Here is a 21115-nt window from a genome sequence, read left to right as displayed (position 1 = left end):
GGATGTGATTCAGCAGATGTGCAGACAGCCGGGATGAATTAGGGACAGGAAGGAAATTCAGATGGAATGTAGATATACTGTATTTTTCATGTTATTTCTAATGTGATAGAGGTAGTTTTATTTATTTTTATGAACTGCAATTAACAAATGAAAACTAGATGTGTCACAGCATGATCATGTTGTCTGAGTATCTGGGCAAATGAAAATAATATGAAAATACAAATAGTAATTTGCTACTTCACTAACATCACTGGTAGAAGCAACGCCACTACAATTATGTGGCTGTAGTTTTTAATCAAACGCTACTCAGACAGGAGTAAATAGTACATGTATTATAAGCATATTTTAGACGTAGAAAATTCGAGCTCCTTTCCAAATCACATACTTTTTCTTTTTTTTCTTTTCGTACGTACTGCAGCTGCCCTTTCACAGTACGCACTGTCACATGCAGTATGCATAGATGCTGGGCAGAGGATTATGGATCAGAATAGCCAGAAAAGCATGCTGGTTTGCATCCTGGAACATGCAACTGAATGACACACAACACATTGGGACAAACTAAATCGTCACCCAATATGATGGAGCGTCTCCTGTCCATGTATATGTCAGAATTTGGCTCCACAGGCAACCCTTTTAGTCCACTTAAAACTTAACTAAATCTACTTAAATGTCACAATACAGACACAGATGTAGTTAACGGCACAATCGCTCAGTCCTGCTCTATGAAATGACTCTCGTTGTAAGGAGATTTCAGTTGACATCTGTGACCTTTGGTGCACAGCAGCAGCAGCTACAGGCTCCTTGGTACTTCATGCTGTGCCAGATCATTTATATATATTCACTTATCTGGTGGTAAAGCAACCACGAGGCAAGATATTAAGTGTAATTTATTAGACGTGAAGGCTTCGTCCATCTCAAATGTGCTAATCAACTGACTTGTTTGCGTTCTGTTTTTCATCACCTTTTCCAAACAGCTTCTTCACAGGGAGGGTGAATCATGCGGTGAAATCAGTTTTTTTTTCTCTCTGTCCGTGTTGCCAGTGACACATGCTACATTTTCCAGCACATATGATCATCTTTATCAGAGGGTGGCTTTGTGTAATGCACTCACAAGGCTAGCAGTAGTGTTGGCGTCACAGATGTGCTGGGTTTGTGGTATAAGCATGTGTGGCGTCCCGGCAGGATCAGCTCTTTCAGCAGCCCAGATCAGCGCAGGACACACAGCTAGCACATTGTTCATCCATTTGAATGAGCCAGAGGCCCACAGGTTAACGCTGCCACACATTTGGGAGGATGACTGGACGCCATTTAGTTTGTGGTTAAGTTTCTGTTGCTTTTTTCTAAAGCAGTGGAACAATTGTTCGACTTGGTAGCTCTAAAAATGTGTAACTTTAACGAGTTGTATGCATGCTAAAACTGTTTCATCGCCCTTTTACTTGTAAATTAAGTGTCACCAAGGATAGAGTAATTTACTAAAATCTCAAAATACATATAACTATAATATGTGTAAATTCTCACCTATTTTCATATGCAATTGTACATTTGTGTACACATGTCCAATATTTCAGAAGTGCCATTTTTCAAACCTCAATTGACAAATGCCACCTCAGATATTTAGTCGATCTGGGCCTCTGTTACAAGTATGCATGAGTCTGCAAAACAAAGCTGTTTAGTCACACATTATTATACAAGAAAAGTAAAAGGTTGATCATGAGAAACACTCAGGAGTAAAAGTAAGAGCTTAATCTAAGTCTGCACGAGCACGTACAGTATTTCACTAGCAGTTTTGCATTTTGCAAAAGCTTCTGATGTGCCTAGCTATATTTAAAACATCTCCACTACCACACCAGGAAATACACAAAAGGCACATTTAGAGTTTCACTGGGTGCAGAAATGCTGCAATCAAACCGGTCCAGGGTTCAAGGAAGCCTCAAAGTATGTCTGATAAGCTTTAGAGGAATGCATTACACTGTAGGTGTTATCTACTGGTGTCTTTGTTTGCTGACTTAATTTATGAGTGCAGACTCGCTTCAACAATGAGAAAAAGCAGTAGTTCAAGGAGCTGCTGCTGCTTGTATTTTCTTCCTCTACATATATTAAACATGTTGAATCTGAGGGATTACAGTTTTGTGCAAATACAGTCAGTAGTGAGTCATCTGTGTGAGTGTACCCGTCAACAGTATGTTGTGCTGTTAAGTGTGAAGCTAAAAACCATGGTGGGAGCACATAGTATGCTACATTGGAGGTCGGTTCAAATACTATAACTAGCACTGTGGGTAATGGCCAATATGCAATTTAGTGTCTTTTGGGGTGATAGGTTGTTTAAATGCAGCTCATAAATTAATATCCTTGTACATATATACAAATAAACAGTTTATTCCAAATGTTAACATGGAAGGTTAGCGAACTTTAACATTACAGCTATGGTTTAGCCTAAAGGTTCAGGTAAATACACAAAACGTATCTGACTGTCGATAAACATTTGGACTCAGAATGGTTGTGTGTGCATGAATTCCTGAATGGACAACCTCTTTGCCCGAATTCCAATGTAAATGTTTGCAGGACAGATGTAACGTTTTTTTTTTATCCAACAGTTTCAAACAGAAACTACCTTCAAAACAAGTTATGTGCTTTGTTCTTGAGGTTTGAGCAACATACATGATACATTCAGTATGAGTTGTCTCGTCTCTCGTTTGGTTTCTCTTTGTTGCAAGACAGTAAAATATAAGTTATGCAAGCAAAAGTTACATTTTCAAGGTTTGATTGAAGTATCTTTGTACACTGCAAGCTACACTCAAGTCTAACTGAACATCATCAGAGTCACAGAAGAGAGCAACTTTTCAGCTGCTCCTTGAGGAATTCTTTCAGGATTCTTATATTTAACCTTTATCTTGTTAACTCACCGCCAAACAGAAAAGCCTATTTACAGTACAATGCAACCTTGCACCAAATAAAACAACTTCATGTATCAAATCATCCGCTCAGTCGATCGGAGATGTTTTCATGAGAAAAGAAATCAAATAAATAAAAATAAAATATCACAGAATGAACAAAATCCCCTTATACATTACCAAGTATTGAAATCAATACAAAACTAAAGGGAAAATACATGAAAATGCACAGTATAAAACGAGTTGTGCATGTGTGCAAGACTATAGGGAATAAACGATACGGAGAGAGTTAACTCCCAGAGAAGCTATATTTCTAGGCTTCCACAAGAAAAAAATAGTTACATTTGCTAAATCTTACCCCAAGTGACCTGTGGCAAGAGTATTATCACATAAGATAAACTCGGTAATATCGTTTATATTGTATCATTTGAAAACTTCTAGTTCCCCACAGTGTGTCCAAATATTTGATGCTCAGTGACCTTTCCACATAGTCCAACTGTCTCAAACCTCTGATTTCGGAACAATTATGCTCTTTACAAGAATGGCATCGTTGAGAGTGAGGTCAACATCTTTTGATACAGTTTAAGACAATGCAAAGTCTATACGTCAGATGGACATACGGCCGTGTCTGCATAGTGCAGATTCTTGAAAGCAAGAGTGCCCTTCGGCACAGATCCTGGATCAAACTGCCAGACCATTTATAGTAAGAAAAAAATGGCTTACAAGGGCACTGCAAATCTACATAAGCCATAAAAGCCATGCCACATTTACACCCTGTTAGGGCTATTCTCTCTTAAAGGGACATGCGCACAGTTTACAAACAGGAGAGGCAAAAAGACTGCTGAGAAAGCAGCAGGGTTGGGAAAGTTACTTTCAAAATCATACCCACTTCTGATTGCTAATTTTATAATTTAATAACTAACTTCATGCACTGTAATTCAAAAGCCAGTCTATTAATTATCGTTGCAGTACAATCCATTTGTTTTAATTCAGATCAAGTAATATGTGCCATCATTATTTCAGCCTGTGTAAAAATGCTCACAATATTTGGTTACTTTCAAAGTAAGAAATCAATGTTTAAAACATGTCATCCATTTTTTTTTTTTTTTTTAAGTTGTATCAGTTTTTTTTTCACTGCAACAACTTTACAAGTAGTCCATTGTTCCCAACCCTGTAAAGCAGTGAGCGTGGCAGACCAGTCACATGCACACTATGGGAAATGTTAGGCTAGACACATGAGCACTAACCTTTGGCTCTCTGGCTGCTGGGTACTAAACATCATACAGAATAACAGACAGCTGCGAGGGGAGGAGACTCATGTCCAATGAAAGCACCATTCACACTTAAAGTTTCATTTTAGCACAGAGGTGGGTTTTTTCCACTTTAGAACATGTGATTAACAAGAGTCAAATCTGCTTTGACATCAGTTGAATATCTTTCAACCTGTCTTGGTCTCTTTGGATGGCAGAGACTCCCCTCTGTGGAACTAATTAAGCTGTGAACAATCGGCAGTGAGCAATGTATGACCTGTTATTTCTTTTTTTTTTTCCCCAATTGAGAGATCTTTTTTTTCATACATGATACAACGTATTGCGCAAAATGATTATGCGCACATACTGGAAGCATAATGTTGCTGAGGACATGCAAGTTGTTGAGTATAGAGCAGAGCAAAAAAACAATGTTTCCCAATGTCATTTGTCTTCTTCATCATCTCGAAACATCATCTGTGACTCAGATTTGCATCTTCAAGCGCGCAACTCTTTCTTCGAGTGTGGCTTGTTTCCCAGCAGGGCATCAATCTCAGTAATAGTTTGAGGGGTCATTTGGGTTAAAATCTGTAAGCAGGAAGAAAGAAAGGCAATTAGGTTCTTTTGTTGTCATTTAAATTACTCATAAATAAGTATACCTATTGGTTTCCTATAATTATGGATCAGTATGTCAGGCAAAATATTAACGTCAAAAGAAAAAAGGAAATAAATTCTACCCGTAGGGCACCCAGGTTCTCAAGTAACTGGTCTGTATTAGAAACACCCAGAAGAACTGAGCTGACTCCCTCACTGCGCAGACACCAGGCTGTAAAAAATACAAAATAAAAAGGAGAGAAAGAAAACCCCCAAAAATGTACAATCAGTTAAGGTGAGTGATGTCAGTGATAACCGAAGCAAAAGAAATCCGACATTTAGTGTTGGCAAATTAGCAAATTAAACACATATCTACCAAACATATTTGCAATCGACCTAAGATCAGATGACCAAATTTTATAAGAGACGGGCAAGAATACATGGTGAACAAACCATGTATTCTCAACACTAATAAACACAAAGATGGAAAAAAAAGTTGCATTATTAATCAGGGCTAAATGGCCACATAGGAAACATTTGAGTGAAGCACTAAATTGGCTTAAATTTCTGTTTGCACAAAACACGTTTATCTTATGTGTAAAATATGTCAACAAACATTTCAAATGAATAGTTTTGTACCTTAAAAACATTTCAGCATTGAAAAAAAAGCAAGTCCTAAACATATCAATTAAACCTTAAGTCACACAACAATAAAGCAAACCAAGTATCTGTATATGTCTGTCCAGCCATGTTATTGTACCTATGGCTAACTGAGCAGCAGTGCAGCCCAGTCGGTCTGCCAGTAGATGGAGCTCCTTGATTTTAGCGAGCTGCCTGCGGCCCTCCTCGCTGTTCACTCGCTCTTTCAGCCACTGGTATCCCTTCACCAGGAGCAAAATGGTGAAACACATTAATACAGTACTGATTTCCCACTGCAACACCCCACTGATCAAGGGGAGAATTACACTGAGGCTGACTTCAAGTGAGAGAAATCCCAGCGGTCGACCAGTCAAATCCAACTGACCTTCATTGCTGCTCTGGAGCACTCTGGCACACCATCACTGTACTTCCCTGTGATTAATCCACAAGCAAGGGGAGACCAGGTCATTGCTCCGACACCTGAAAGTGTGGAAAAAGAGCCAATTTTGTTGAGCGAAACAGAAAGAATCTTCAATTTAAAAGAATAAAGATGAATAGATCTCGCAAGACTGTGGGTGTCTGACCGATCTTGTGGTAGAGCTCAGGAAGCTGCACCTCCACTTTATCCCTCTGGAAATAATGATACTCTGCCTGCTCACACACAGGTGGTATCAGGTTGAACTGGCGTGCCACCGAATACGCCTCCTGGTGACAAACGGGCAAAGACAAAATGGTTACTGATCAGCATTCAGCGCCATAGCATTCAGTTTGTCAAAAGTGAGCTTTTTTGAGTGTGAGACCGGCATTCACCATGATTTCCATGGCACTCCAGCGTGATGTTCCCCAGTACATAGCCATACCCTGGTTTATTACAAACGTCATAGCCCGTACAATCTCTGTGAATCACAGCATACATCATATTTACATTACACTCTTTTTAACAGTTCATTGAAGCAATCAGGAAGAATAATTTCAAATGTCTGGAGCTGACCTTCCATCGGACTGTTGACATCGTTTCTGTTGGCAAAAACAATGTCCACATAATCGAGCTGGAGTCTTGCTAGGGATCCTCGTAAACCTGTCATAAACAATGATCAATGATGAGACATCATCATCATCAAAATTATTATTAGTAATGACTTTGCATTTCTGCACTGGTGCTTTGAGCTAAATCCTAAAAACATCATCACTCTGAAGATGTTGTTGTTTAGCAGCTCATTTTGTTAAGAAATTCAGTGCATCACAGTTTCAGAAAAAAAAATGTATTTACATGTATATATACACATTTGTTAATCACATTTTTAGCAGTGATGTTAAGTTTATGTTATGTGTGATGTATAAATAAAACCGCAGTCTTTGAATGATATTCTCTCAAAATATTTCACCTAATTCCAGTATGTGCTCGTTAAGATCAATTAGGATGATGTGATTGTTTAAGACAATATATTAACATATATATATATATATATATATATATATATATATATATATATATATATATATATATATATATATATATACATATATATATATATATATACATATATATTGACAATACAGATTCTCCAGAAATAGTTGATCTCAGTTGACTACACTGGTCAGCACAGTGCATTACGGAAGATGAAAAATCTTCTCAAATGGTTTGTGTCAGTGTCTTCTGTGTGCCCACCTTCCACCCCCGGGTACATTTAGTAGAGGTTGAAGCCACAAATTAAGTATAATAGGAAGGCCAAATATGAGGGCTGTCCTTGCATGTAGTCCACTCACTTATGCAATGGCCTCAAATCAAAAGACTCATGACAATGACAGTCCAACAGCCCATTCAACTCCTTGGGTAACGGCCACACATCTTAAGAAACATATAAGGCCAACGGCCTTTTTTTGGATTTGGGTTTTCTTTACGATTCTTTTTGGGGACGGGGGAACTGATTAAGTGTTTGGAAAGATATCCCTCTTGATCCCGAGATGTTATTGGCAGTGAAACGTCATCTCCCCATTCCCTCATCTGACCCCCTTGTACTGTTTGTACTTGTGTCTGACTTGAAAGACTTCAGTTAGCAACAATATCTGAAGGCAATCCATCAAAACATTCCCGTCGGATTTCACTCTGTATTTCACCAACTTTCTCTCCTTTGCTATAATTATGCTCCTCATCCCCGACCAGCTGGCAGTCCAGTGACATGTCCTCACAGCCATCAACTGTTTTAAAGGACGTCACTTTTAAAAAGATATAGTGGTTTATTTGATTTAAAGGCGTGTTGACACAAGGCATGGAGCTGAGCGAGACGAACATTGCACGCATTCAAAGATCAAAAAGGGTCCTCAAATGATTCATCACATCTCTGGGTTCTTGGGACAAAACTAAAGTATTCTGGGCAACATTTTATATCAAATATAAGTACAATCCCATCCAATTAAATCAAACTTTAACATATGTAGACATTTTAATGTCCTTTTCTTTCCCAGAGCCAACTCTGAGCCTTCTTGTGTTTGGGAAGGATTGTTTGTAAAAACATTCTCAGGTAATTCACTGTTAGTAAAATAAAAATATGCTACCTTCAATAATGTGCTTTCTAGAGAGTCCTCTCTCTGTCTCTGCTCTGTGGAGAGATGAAAACACAAATTATTGCTGTTCCATTGAAAGGAAGAATGAAAACAATGATTTTGCCTTTAGAGTTATACTTACTGGCCTCCCCAGTAGATCTTTGTTGTGATGACAAAACTTGAACGCCTGGCGAAGACACATGAGGATTAGAAGAAAATTATTATTATTATTTGAGGAATGTTGGTCTGAAATCTGTAATTTTCTGATTTCTAAATAAACTGTTTTCTTTCTGCTTGCCTGCAATCATTGGTACTTAAAAACAAAAATGTGGATTATTTTCTTTTCCTTAATAAAAATATCTCAAGGATTTCCTAGACAGATTAGGCACACAGGCAACAGCCACCAGTGTTTATTTTAAAATGGTGACCTTTGAATCCTTTTATAGTCCTTCTGAGGCTAAAGCTCCTCATGCATTACTTTTAATACAAACTGTGGTCATTTCAGAAAAGCCATAGATTATATTATTTCAATTTAAAAACGTAAATTCATAATATAAAAGAGTTAGAAAGCTTTTGACAAGCATGTGAGTCAGTTTTGAAAAATGAGTAATATCACCTCCATCCTTTCTTCTTGATTATGTTCCCTAAAGTGATTTCCGCTCTGTGGAGAAGAAACACATACTTTTACTGTGATAGGCTGACGCTAAATTCAAATTGCTGCACAAACAATGTTGAATCATACAAGAACTCTGCAGACATGTCATATGCTAAAGAAACCTGAACACTCAAGAGAGAAGTTGCATCAGAGGGTGTGAAGAACTCTTGAAAAGTACATTCTCGGGAAAGAAAAACAGAAGCGAAAGTTTTTCTCTCTCTGCGAGGAGGAATAAGCGATGCCTGACCTTCCAGACGCGTACACCTCTGCTGTGTCAAACAGGTTCACTCCGTTCTCATAAGCTATGGTCATCAGGTTCTCAGCCATCTGGGGGAACACAAACGTTGAGACTGAGAGAGGGAGACCGTAGACAAATTCCAATTACACCGAGGTCGTCCGTGAAGGGCACGATGCAGAGAGACTTATACAGTACAGATAATATCTAGTATGGCACCAAAGCTACTTTAGTTTCTGGGTGGGAGGTTTGAGGGATTTTCAAACATTTCTATAATTGAAAAACACAGATTGAACTCTGTGTTTTCCACAATAGCAATATGAGTGAGGGCGTTCAGGAATCAACCTCTCATACAAATAGAGACAACGGAGAGCTCACCTCATCAGAGATCTGTGATCCAAATGTCACCCAGGTGCCTGAACGAGAGGAGAGACGGAGACGTGGTTTTGTTTGAGGGGTTGAAACAGAGGTGAATATTATTCTGCCTTCAAAACAACTCACCTAACCCGAGGCAGGAAACACGCAGGCCCGACTTCCCCAGGTTCCTGTGAAGAAAGAAAGAAATGAAGAAAAATAACAATCTGTGAAGCTCAGAAATGAAAAAGAGAAGGTATGATGGATGGGCGTTTAGGATACATTTGCACAAACAATCACAGACGAGACCCCATCTTACAGTCCGCTGATGTCTGTGAATGATAAGCGCTGCACCCAATACCTAGTAGTAGATACAGTAGTATCAAAGTATTCCCGAGTATTTTAACATTTTTGGAGGGCAACTGTGACTAAAATAAAAGGTTTAGGTTTTGTTGTCACTGTGTACTAAAAATACTGAGAAAGTTTCAAGTTAATATATATATATATATATATATATATATATATATATATATATATATATATAATATGAAGATAATTATTTCCACAGTATTCCTGGATGTGAATACTTCCTCCACCGCTGCTGCTGATTGAAAGACTTTCTCGCCTGTGGTTAAATTACAGCCTGCGTCTAATTATTTCTGAACAATTGACCTTTCATCCTTCGTATGTTAACAGTTCAGTGTCTAACACGGGGTCAGGCAAACAGCTGGAGGGAACAGGCCTCGGCTCAGATAAAGCTTCGAAAGCTTCTTCAGTCTGTGCGGTAAACGGCCCAAAATGGTCCACGCGCTTAAGAAGAGTCCATTACCCAACACGCCACATCTGATTATTCAGACTGCTGGGTTTTTGAAGGGCGAGCACGGAGAAGAAGAAGAGAGCAGCATTTCGTACCCCAGGAGCATGTGCAGCTGAAAATGATGTGGGCTTCATGCTTGCTCTCCTCCTCCATGCGCGCTCTCCCCCATTCTAATTAGCCGGGGATCCAGCTGGAGAGGCAGCAGAACTGCAGCGCAACTCACTGCTCGTCGTCTTTTCATCTCCAGCGCCTCTCCCCTCTCTGCCTGCCTGCGTCCGCCACAAATAGCCAAATGCAGAAAGACAGACTGTCAGAGCATTTAGACTCAGTTGAACGAGTCCTGCTTTTATTTTCCCCGGTCTATTTTTAATGCTTGACCTTAAGCTATTTTTAGATTCCTGCATATGTAAGCGTGTGGCCCAGTGTGTGGGTGTTTGATGCGCGTGGGCGTCAGTGTTTGGGTGTGCGCTGCAGTGTGGGTGTGAACCGCGTATTGTTTGTGTCATTCCTTTAAACTCGTCAAAATAGCACGCGGGTGGAAGGTCAGGAATGTTATATCGAGGGGGAACTGTTCGTGGGGTTTGATGTTGATGTCTCCTTGTATGGTATTCTGGCTTTTGTTTGTCAACCAATGACAGCTCTGCCTGTTCTCACACATTGACAGTCACTTTGAACACTGGGAGTAAATATAAATGAGACACATGGGAGAAAACACACTTCAGAGACGTTTTCAAATCAAATATTCAAATGTTTTTTTGGTTTTTTTTTACCGTTAGTTTGGTTTTCCTGTACTGGTATTGTTTTGTGACATCCATCAAATTGTGCCATTTTGCCTCATGTTCAGTCAGGGGAGGTACGAGGGAAGAAATGTCAACATTTGACAATATGGCACCAATAAAAACAACCCCAAAATATCCCCTGCTAGTTTCATTCAGCTTCAAAACAAAAAGAAAGGTTTGAACTTTGAAAAATGAGACTCAATATCAACGGCAAGATAAATACTGCATCTGGAGTGCATCAATTAGATTTTGTTTGTCTGAAACTAATCTATCTGTCTATCTATCTATCTATCTATCTATCTATCTATCTATCTATCTATCTATCTATCTATCTATCTATCTATCTATCTATCTATCTATCTGTCTGTCTGTCTGTCTGTCTATCTATCTATCTATCTATCTATCTATCTATCTATCTATCTATCTATCTATCTATCTATCTGTCTGTCTGTCTGTCTGTCTGTCTGTCTGTCTGTCTGTCTATCTGTCTGTCTGTCTGTCTGTCCGTCCATCCGTCCGTCCGTCCGTCCGTCCTTTCATCCATCCATCTATCTATCTATCTATCTATCTATCTATCTATCTATCTATCTATCTATCTATCTATCTATCTATCTATCTATATAGAACTATATAACTATTCATGTATGTATGTATGTATGTATGTATGTATGTATGTATGTATGTATGTATGTATGTATGTATGTGTGCAGCCCTTATTATTTTACACAAGGCCAACTTGCTCTGGGGGGAAATGTTCATTGCGTCAATAAAGCTGACTGTGTTAACCACCTTCATCACACAAGAGCACCATGATGGAAAAACAGAATGCTATGTGTTATTTTACAAATGTAATGTGTGACAAATAGAAACTAAACATGAGTCAGCATTCGAGAGAATGTCAGGCATCCGGTAGCATCCACAAGTGTTACACAAGTGCATGCTTTTTCTATTTCAATGGGCCTGTATTCAATATGGATTTGTAAGAAAATAGGTGCACGGAGCTGACAGAATAACGTGTTTGTATGAGCACGTTATTACAGGAGCAAAAGAGGAACCAGTTTGCATTAGTGGGTGATTTCATGCTCGCTGTGCCACAATTCCTCTCGTTTCCGGGCTATGTAAGAATGTCATTGTTTTTCTGTATGACAACTGGCCGCCCTCTCCCTGCTCTCAACTCAACTGCTGCAGTGCTGCAGTCTGCTGAATTACTATCAGTAAGTCTAGAGAGACACATGCTCTCTCTTTCCTCTCACTGTCTCCCGTGACTATTCTCTCACACTTTCTCACACACATGCATGCAAACACGCAACCTATATTTCATTTGACATGCATTTGACTGGCGTTGCACGAAAAACTAACGAGATCTATATTGTGCCGGAGTGAGTGTGCGGAAGGGGGGGGGGGGGGGGGGGTTATGTGAATGTTCACGCTTGATGGGAATTACACTGCAACACAGGCACAGATCTACATACAGTCACGCATGAATGCACTTGTGAGCAGGGCACACAGAAACCCAGATGCTTCTCTGTGGCTTTTAGAAGTCAGGATTTCTGTGTTTACTCATCTATTTTCTTTCTCACCATGAATCATTAACTCCGAACAAGGTGATTATAAGGTCTTGGATGTTCCATACATTGTTAATGGGGGAGAGGAAGGAAGCACACAGGTGCTCTGTCACGATGTAGTCAGCGTTTTAACCTGTGCTGACATTTTCACTTAGTTCTCACCTGAGAACGGAAGACACTATTTACAGATGGTTAGGTGCAAACGAAGGAGTTTTTTCCTTCTGCAGTTGTCATGAAATGCCACACACATGCTGAGCAGGCTCTTCTCCAGAGGGAAGCACACCTAGATATTAATAACACTGTGTGTGTGTGTGTGTGTGTGTGTGTGTGTGTATATACACATTTTCTGAGCACTAACTGTGGAAAGGTGGTGGACTGTCTGTTCTCTTTTAATAATGCTATATTCACTGTTTCAGGTTCATTTCACCCAAATTACCTCTGCAGAGATTTAAGTTTCTGCTTCAAAACAAGGGAGGCAAATGAATTCGTACTTGCGGTGCTCAAAGCACTGACAAATTGCATTTTTGTTTTTATCTTTCGCCAACATCTTTTTTCTATGATCAGTTTCCTTGTTACTTGACAATCCTATTTTTAAAATGCATAACCAAGGACATTGTTTCTGTTGCGTACTTTGAGCACCACAAACAGACTTCATTTCACTTCCATTGTGTTGATGTAGAGGCAGACATTTCTGAGATAAACATCTCACAACCAGGACAAAACAATTGTATCTGCACAGCTAGATGCCACTGTGAGAAGTGAGAACATGTATAAAGTGTAAATGGATTAACTTTGAGGAACAAGGACCCAGTGTCATTCTGACAGGGCTCTGATTCTTGCTTCAGCTAATATTAATGAATTAGGCTAAACGACAGACTGTTCATAAAGTGTAATGTTTTTCAATTGAGTTATATTAAAACACATATTAAAAGAGTTAGGAAAGTAGGTCTGTCCTAATTATGAAAATACACTGAGCAGAGCAAATGTAAAAAAATAAAAGAAGAAAAAAAGAACACACACACACACACACACACACCCTGAAAGACAACTGGTTTTACGAGAACATATGAAAGAACCGAGAGGAAAAGCGAGGCGTCCTGAATATAAGTGGAACAAGTGTACAGTCACTGCACTATGTCAAGCCAACCTGCATTATGTCTGAATATTGGAAAGATATATCTACCTCATGAATAAACTCTGACAGCTCAATGAATTTAAAATGATTAAATTCTGTTGCCAAGATGTATTTGAGTGTCACACCATCCTTCAGTTTACTTTTTTCTTGTTGTTCTGTGATTTAAAACATTGTTGCTACTTTGCCACAATTCATTAAATAGTGAAGCTAGTGAAAAAACTGAAATTACATTTGCAGTCTATGCTCCAGACGGCTGAATATTGGGTAAAAATGAATTATGCATGTGACTAAGACTCCAAAGAGCTTTTACAAATATCTTAAAAGTTGGATGATATATTCAAATACTTTTTGAGACATTTACAGGACTTGTATTTCATTAGGCTGTGTTCCTGCTCTTACATAATGACATGCTATCATGACTTCTCCTGAAAGACAACATCAGACTCTGTCTTTGACTCAACAGCTTTTTGAGTGGACGTGATGTGGATATTCTGGCCCTGATTACTACGCTCGCTGTCCAGAACCAGCCTGCTGACGGCTGCTGTTACCACTTCCATCCACAGGCAAATATTGACAAATGTTAGCCTCAACAAACAACACTGACCCCGCAGTCAATTCACATTTCGAAAAGATTAAGTTATCCGTTTTAAAACCCCCTTAAGGTCTCCACCCCTGCAGCAATGCAAATAATAATCTAAAGTACTGCATGGTTCTATCATTTATAATTATAACATTTGGTAGTTATCTGTAGTCTTTCACATTTCCCAATTTATGTTGTTTGTACATGCTTATATGTTTCTCTTTTAAAAAAAACAACCTTTTTACACTTTATTATTATTATTCACTTATTCACTTTATTTTGGACAGAAAGAGAAACGTACTTTCAATCTTTTGTATGTTTGCACATGTGAAATATTGACAATAAAACTGACTTTGACTTTTGACTTTGTTAATGTTAATCTATATCAATAGGTGGCAGATGAAATAAGCAGCCATATTTTTTCTGTTTAACAGCCAAAACATCATCATAGTTTGTATATATGTGGATTAGGAGAAGGAATGAAATCAAGCAAGTAAATTGGGTTACTTTGCCTAAACGTTGCAGGACATCACAGTAACGTCACTAATCTGTTTAGTCAGCTGGAAACTGAAAAAAAGTTAAAGGTCAAGGTTGTTGCAGCATGTGGCCTGGTTCTCTTTCCCATTTGTTCTAATGAAATCATGCTAACATTGAGACCAAAGCAATTCATTATTACTCAATTAGTTATATACATCACAACTGCACTCTGTGAAGTCCATAATTTATAACTGTTTGGTATTTATTATGGCGTCCATAGGGTTTTTAAAGTGTGAATTGTCTGCTTGCTTCATTTTTTTTTTTTTTTTATGTATGAGGCAACTCTAAAACCACATTAAAGTAAATAGTCTGGGATCAAATTAACAAGCTGAAGCTGTGAATTCATTGTGCCCTCGGCGTGTGTAAAAGGGTAACTGAGTGAGTTATAAGACTGGGGCTGAATCACTGTCTAATAGCACTAAAGGACCACAATGTTTCGGTACAACTTGACAGGGTTGTTCATCAGTACAACTCAATCATTACTTCATCAGCTGCTGAGAGTTCAGGCTTTCAAAACTCACTGTTCAAGAGTACTCTGCTAGAGAACAGCGCCTCTCTGCACTGTTGAATGTCAGGACACTTCAAATCTCCACACAAACGCAGAGCCTGGTTCTCCAGCTCAAAATGCAACTGAATATTAGCTATTATCATTATTATGGTATTTTACTTTGTGGCCAATCAACTGTCACTGGACATGACCTGGACATGAACTACAGGCCATCAAAGTACAAGAAGAAATCAGGAGCAGCGCATTCAAAATGTATAGCGATTTAAACCATACGTTACCTTGAAAATAGTAGTTTGAAAAAATAATCTTAACTCAACGTTCACTTTTCCGGACCTTTTTCCCTCAACACCGCATCTGTGGAAACTCCCTATGTGCTGATGAAGACCGTGAAATGTGGGTCAAGCTAGTAAGTGGAGAAAAAAGGCAGATGCTATTTGCACCCAGATTTCAGATACACATTTCAGATATGTATTTACCCTCTGGAGGCATAGACAGTGTGGCTATTACCCCTGGGTGCCTGTAGCATGACAGGGACTAGCACCCATGTGTCTGTAGCATGACAGAGATAAGTACCAATGTGTCTGTAGCATGACAGGGACAAGTACCCATATGTCAGTAGCATGAGAGGGACAAGTACCCATGTGTCTGTAGTAGGACGGGGAAATGCACCCATGTTTCTGTAGTATGACGGGGACAAGTACACATGGGTCAGTAGCATGAGAGGGATAAGTACCCATGTGTCTGTAACAAGGCAGCGACAAGCACCCAGGTATACGGGAAGCTAAGAATTTCTAGCTAACAATTGCTAAATTAAGTAACGCAAGCATCGTTTCATGATTGTTGGTTTTGGTTGGTTAGCTTAACTAGATCGCTTGCTGGTTTTGCTCCCAACATTAGCCTAAAGCGGTCTGGTTAGTCTGTTTCACATAGTTTGATGATCCATGACGGTTTGGGTGGCCCGTTGGTCGAGTTGCTGGGTTACACACCGCTAACCTGCTCTGGCTGACTTTTGCATCATGAATGAAATTAATCCCCCAAACAAAGATTCCCCAAAAAAAATAAACAGACCTTCATAAAACAGCCATGGATGATTAATCAAACCAAACTTAGATTTAAGACCATAACGTGCAGTAGATCATCGTGGTGTCTTCAACAGTCTAATCTTAAACTCATATGCACTAGCTGCTGCTTTACATTGAGGTAACAAATAAATACATTCTAAAAGCCTTCATGTTTACCTGAGGCCATTGAACAGGAAAAGTAATAGTTTGATAGATACAGATATGGTATCATTCTTCTTATCTCATGCAAAAAAGCCAATGAGTTTATTTCCAAAAATATAGAACTATAATACCCTTTAACATATATAATATGTTCACGGATATAACATATATAATAATAATAATATGTAATAATATCCCTTAACAAGTTGTGAGCTAAATTGACTGCACAGAACCTAAATGTTGCCGAATATCAAGGACTCCCTGAGAAAACCATGATGATGCATTTAGAAACAGCTGAGATCTTTGTCTCTCTCCTGATGTTTCTAAAGTTGTTTTGGAGGCTAATCCACAATCTTCTTTTACAATGATAAGCTTCCCAACTCTTCTTCCTCATGCATCGAGGTAGCTGCATCCAGCTGCCTCCAACTGACACAATGTGCCCTGCGGCCCTCACTAAAATCCATGAAAAATGTCCAACAGTCGCAGATAAATTTATCTTGGAAATATACCTGGCCTGCTTACCAGGTTGCTGTTGGTGAAAAGAGAGGGCCTGGTTACCATGGAAACGGACAATTTGCTGAGTGACAGGACTTTGCCGAAGACTCGCCTCACCTCCACAGGTCCCCAAAGAAAAGAGCCTGTATCTGCACTTTTCTGCTGTGTATATACTATAAGTGCTCATATAGGTTTGTAGGATTTAATTAAAACTCAAGAATTTGGAATGTGCCGACGTGAGCAACTTTCTGGTTTGGTGCAAATTTGGTGCAAAAGTTTTAGTTTGTATTGTAATATTTGATCAACTCCATTACTCGATTAAAAGATCATGTTTGCAGGCACAATGACTCGGATGTTATAGACTCACATGAAAATAATCCCTCTCAATAGATATGTCTGGCAGTGCTTGTTTCTGCTCTCAGCATGCATTTTCTCATTTCTTTTCAGTTTGCTTTGTATGCGAGTATAGCGAGACGAAGCGCCGAGCAGACAAAGCTCGGTTCATGGGTTGGCTTTTATCCACGGACGAGCACCCTAACCCTCTTTGAGCTCGGGAGGAGGGGCCAACTTTGAGTGTTGTGCAACTGACATAGCCGACCAATTGTGGTTTTAAATAGTGATTTACTTACACTTCTTTTAGACATTAGCAGGAGTAAATATATTCAGAAAATATTCCTGACAATAGCAATTTCTCTGTTGTTTCCATCATGTGCATATTGGTCGCCTTTTCATTACCTTTTTCCTTATCTTATAAACTACACTCAATTTAACAAACAGAGAATGCAACTGCAGCAGTGTTCCCTGTCCTGTTTTGTTTTATTTTAATTGTCAAAAAATTGAGAACCGTTAATATAGGAAGAGATGGAGAGAGATCCAAACGGAAGAGTTGGGCCAGAGGGTTGGCAGCAAGGGATCATGGGAGTGACAACTGGCAGCAGGTGCCATCGTCTGCGACCTGCCGGTGAGTGATGAATCCTCACGTTAACGGCATCGCGGGAGATTAGAAAACAAGCAGTCAAACGGCGCCAAGACTGGAAACGATGGACGCATCTGTAGATGCAGATTTACTCACAACGCTTCACCTCTGCTCTACTGTGGTTTTCTCCACCATGTCTCTGCACAGATTCTCAGACTCTTTCATACGGCATGCAGGCATGTTTTATGTAGATCCTGCTCCTTCCTGACCTCAGTGCGGTCGTGACAGCGGTGTAAAATGGAGAATGTGCGACCACTGAGCTGCCACAAACGCACTCTGCGGTCGAGTAGGGGGGGGTTTGAGAAGACTCATTTGCGGAGGGGACTGATCAGCGACAGCAGCGCTGACTGATTGGGAAACAAGGCCGACAAAAACTAAAGGCAACGCCTGGGGTGTTGCCACTGGCAACTGGAGCCGGCCGTATGCTGGATAGACTTATTGTGCTGCTGCAGTCCCTGTTACCGACACTTTTCCAGAGAGAGCAGAGAAATCAGAATAACACAATCGGAAGAATGTATGCAATTCTCAAGGGAGATTAAACAGTAGTGAAGATATCCTGGTTTTATCTGGGTCCTCATTCCCTTTTTAAACATCCTAGGCTGGGGCTCTGATCCATCAAGGTGAGCTGAATCAGAGAAAAACTAAAAGAGAAAGAAAAAAAACCTTTCTTGCTGTTTAGCGAGTCTGTTTTCCCCTCTACATTATGACTCAGGCCTGGAGTGTGCAACAACATAAGATACCCGGCTGCAACTCTATTTTATAAAAAAAAATGAAATGCTTTTAAAACCTCCAAGAAAAGCTGTGGGGTCCCGAGGTGCTTTTTGGAAAGCTGGTATTGGAGGCAGGCTTTTTATTAATTTGTGGTTATGAGCACGAGACCGGAGCAGAATCTGCATTAAACACCTGAGCGTATGGCAGATGCTCCTATATGCATGTCTGTTATACTGTGATAACATTATGGCTGTTTGCTATGGATTATATAAGCATTTTCACATCCATCAGTGCGAGCGTTTTTTAAGTGTTAATATCCTTTTTTATAATGTCAGTAAAATCACTGCTGTATGTGCGCTCGCGCTCTCTAATGGGTATGTAGGCAGCCCGCACAATGTTCCAGGATGCATGTCGGTGACAATTTAAGCTAACTATAACTTCCCCTTGCATCTCCGCAAAGAGATTGACAGATATAGAAACAGAAAGCCTGGCTGGTAGCTTTGTGACGAGAGGAACCTGCCACCTCATCACCTGGTTGGCAGAGGATTGGCCACCGATGCTCGTTATGATAATCTACCTGTGGGATAATCTGGAGGTCAAAAGGCTGAGATAATCAAAGTGAAATGAAACCAGCCAGATCCCTCCGATGCGGATTAACCCTCCAACCCTGAAGCTACTAATCTCCATATACTCACCTATACTTCATACTGGTGTGGCGCCCAATGGCCTCCTTCATGTGGGCATGGCCCTGTGGAGTCTGACGGGAACCAGGCCCATCCCTGGTTTTGCCCGAGCCTTGAGACATGTAGTTGCCATTGCTCCCTTGTCCACTTCCTCCTCCTCCACCACCTCCACCGCCTCCTCCACCGCCACCGCCGCCGCCGCCGCCACCTCCTCCACCACCTCCCCCTACGCCGCCACTGCTTCCTCCAGGAGGCGGGGCGGTGCGAAGGCCACAAAGTCGGTCCTCACTGCGACTCTTGAGGTTGTGCTCAGTGCAGGCGAAAGACACCTGCATCCTGACCCTGGTTTCCGGGGGCTCTTATTTTGATAGAGGGGGCGGGCGGGACAATCACACAACCAGTAATGTCTGCAAACTGTTGGTGCTGTTGGACACTGCTTCCTGCTGTGCTGTTGTGGTGAAGCAGGGATGCTCTTACAAAAGGGCTCAGACAGGACAGGTCAGAGATTTTGGCTGAGAGCTGGAGGGAGCGGGCAAGAGTCCAGCCTCTGACATGGCACACGCAGAGTTACCGTCTGCTCCGTCTCCTGTCTGGGGATGCAAACCTGGCAAAAGGGTCCGTGGAGTTTTCACGCTCGCAAGATGCATCAGGGCTGCCCTCCAGAAACCATCAGGAAGCATGTAAAATCACAGCAGTCCTCAGACGGATTCGGGGATGTGGCGGTTTCTTTGGGAAGCCCCAAAAGCCTCAGTGCAACAGAAACCGGGCCTTCTCCCACACATACATACACACACATACGCACACATGCACGGGCTGGTATGGCTTATGTTGGGTGGTAAAGCACTTGATAGCTCGCTGTCTTCTCTTCAGCTGAGGTTAGTTGTGTCTGTCTTGAGCCTCGCAGCTCCGGAGTGTGCCGCAGCAATGACACAACCACAGCTACAGGCATCCTCGCACCTCGCGTCGAAATAAGGCATAACGTTATTTTCTTCTTCTTCTTTTGTCGCAAGGCTTGTCCGCAAAAAGAAAGAAAGAAGACTTTAAAATGCTGGAATTTACATTGCCGAGGTGGTCAGTCCGAGCAGAGGGAATAGACTTGATATGATGCGAATTCACAGAGTCAAAGCCCGCCGATGCATCATCGCCCAGCAGCCTCGCGCAGCATCAAATTGATGCAACAGAAAGAGAAAGAGAGAGAGAGAGAGAGAGAGAGAGAGAGAGAGAGAGAGAGAGAGAGAGAGAGAGAGAGAGAGAGAGAGAGAGAGAGAGAGAGAGAGAGAGAGAGAGAGAGAGAGAGAGAGAGAGAGAGAGAGAGAGAGAGAGAGGATACAGAAGCAAATCCAAGCGCAAACACCGAGCCGGTTTCTTTTATTACCTTCAGCGCGTGAAGTCGCTCACATACCGGCAGCAGCTGTGCAGTTCTCCCGTTACTCGACAACATCTCCCGGTGCACGGATTTGAAAAAAACGCCGGCACACTGGCCCCAAAAAAAGACATTTTAACCGCTGCGTGCCAGCCTCCCTCAACATCAAGCTGTCAGTCCACAGTCCGACTTTTCTTTTTTTTGCTTTCCCTTTTTACAGGGGCTCCGAAATGTTCACGACACACAAGCAATGTGGGGGTTTGCAATATGCTCTCTCTCTCTCTCTCTCTCTCTCTCTCTCTCTCTCTCTCTCTCTCTCTCTCTCTCTCTCTCTCTCTCTCTCTCTCTCTCTCTCTCGGGTGTGATCTCTTCATTTTTCATCACGCGGGTGTATACATACATTTCATCACGTTATGCTACTGGAGCTTGAACGCACCAGTATTTTGAGTTTGTTTTTAAATGCCTCCATCCATTCACCCATTTATTCATATTGCCACACAAAAAAGCTTGATATCACATTAATATCATATCACTTTAATTTCATCATAATTTCCACACATGCCTCTCTCTTTTTCCATGGATCT

The 21115-nt window shown here is 40.7% G+C and overlaps 1 protein-coding gene across 1 annotated transcript; it reads right to left on the bottom strand.

Moving 5' to 3' along the window:
• Positions 1–2360: 2360 nt before the first annotated feature.
• Positions 2361–20768, bottom strand: LOC137803112 (voltage-gated potassium channel subunit beta-2-like). The gene is made up of 15 exons (XM_068601390.1): positions 20544–20768; positions 19181–20179; positions 9307–9350; positions 9184–9221; positions 8818–8897; positions 8532–8576; positions 8058–8102; positions 7928–7971; positions 6363–6449; positions 6182–6267; positions 5956–6076; positions 5757–5851; positions 5493–5613; positions 4876–4964; positions 2361–4726 (listed from the first exon to the last, which is right to left on the bottom strand). The coding sequence occupies exons 2-15, from the start codon at positions 19501–19503 to the stop codon at positions 4637–4639; spliced, it is 1308 nt and encodes a 435-aa protein (XP_068457491.1). The 5' UTR covers positions 19504–20179; positions 20544–20768; the 3' UTR covers positions 2361–4636.
• Positions 20769–21115: the final 347 nt, after the last annotated feature.

This window comes from Clinocottus analis, unplaced genomic scaffold (genome assembly GCF_023055335.1).
Source record: "Clinocottus analis isolate CAN_PGR_092001 unplaced genomic scaffold, fCliAna1.0.p SCAF_5, whole genome shotgun sequence".
NCBI classification, from domain to species: Eukaryota; Metazoa; Chordata; class Actinopteri; order Perciformes; family Cottidae; genus Clinocottus; species Clinocottus analis.
Note: the sequence above shows the minus strand (reverse complement) of the source record. Positions and strands in the feature narration are given on the sequence as shown.

Coding starts and splice junctions, on each gene's coding strand:
- LOC137803112 (XM_068601390.1), bottom strand. CDS start 19,503: ATGCAGGTGTCTTTCGCCTGCACTGAGCACAACCTCAAGAGTCGCAGT. Junction 9,351..19,180: donor CACACCAGTATGAAGTATAG/GTGAGTATATGG, acceptor CTTTCTTCACAG/GAACCTGGGGAAGTCGGGCC. Junction 9,222..9,306: donor TGTTTCCTGCCTCGGGTTAG/GTGAGTTGTTTT, acceptor CCTCTCGTTCAG/GCACCTGGGTGACATTTGGA.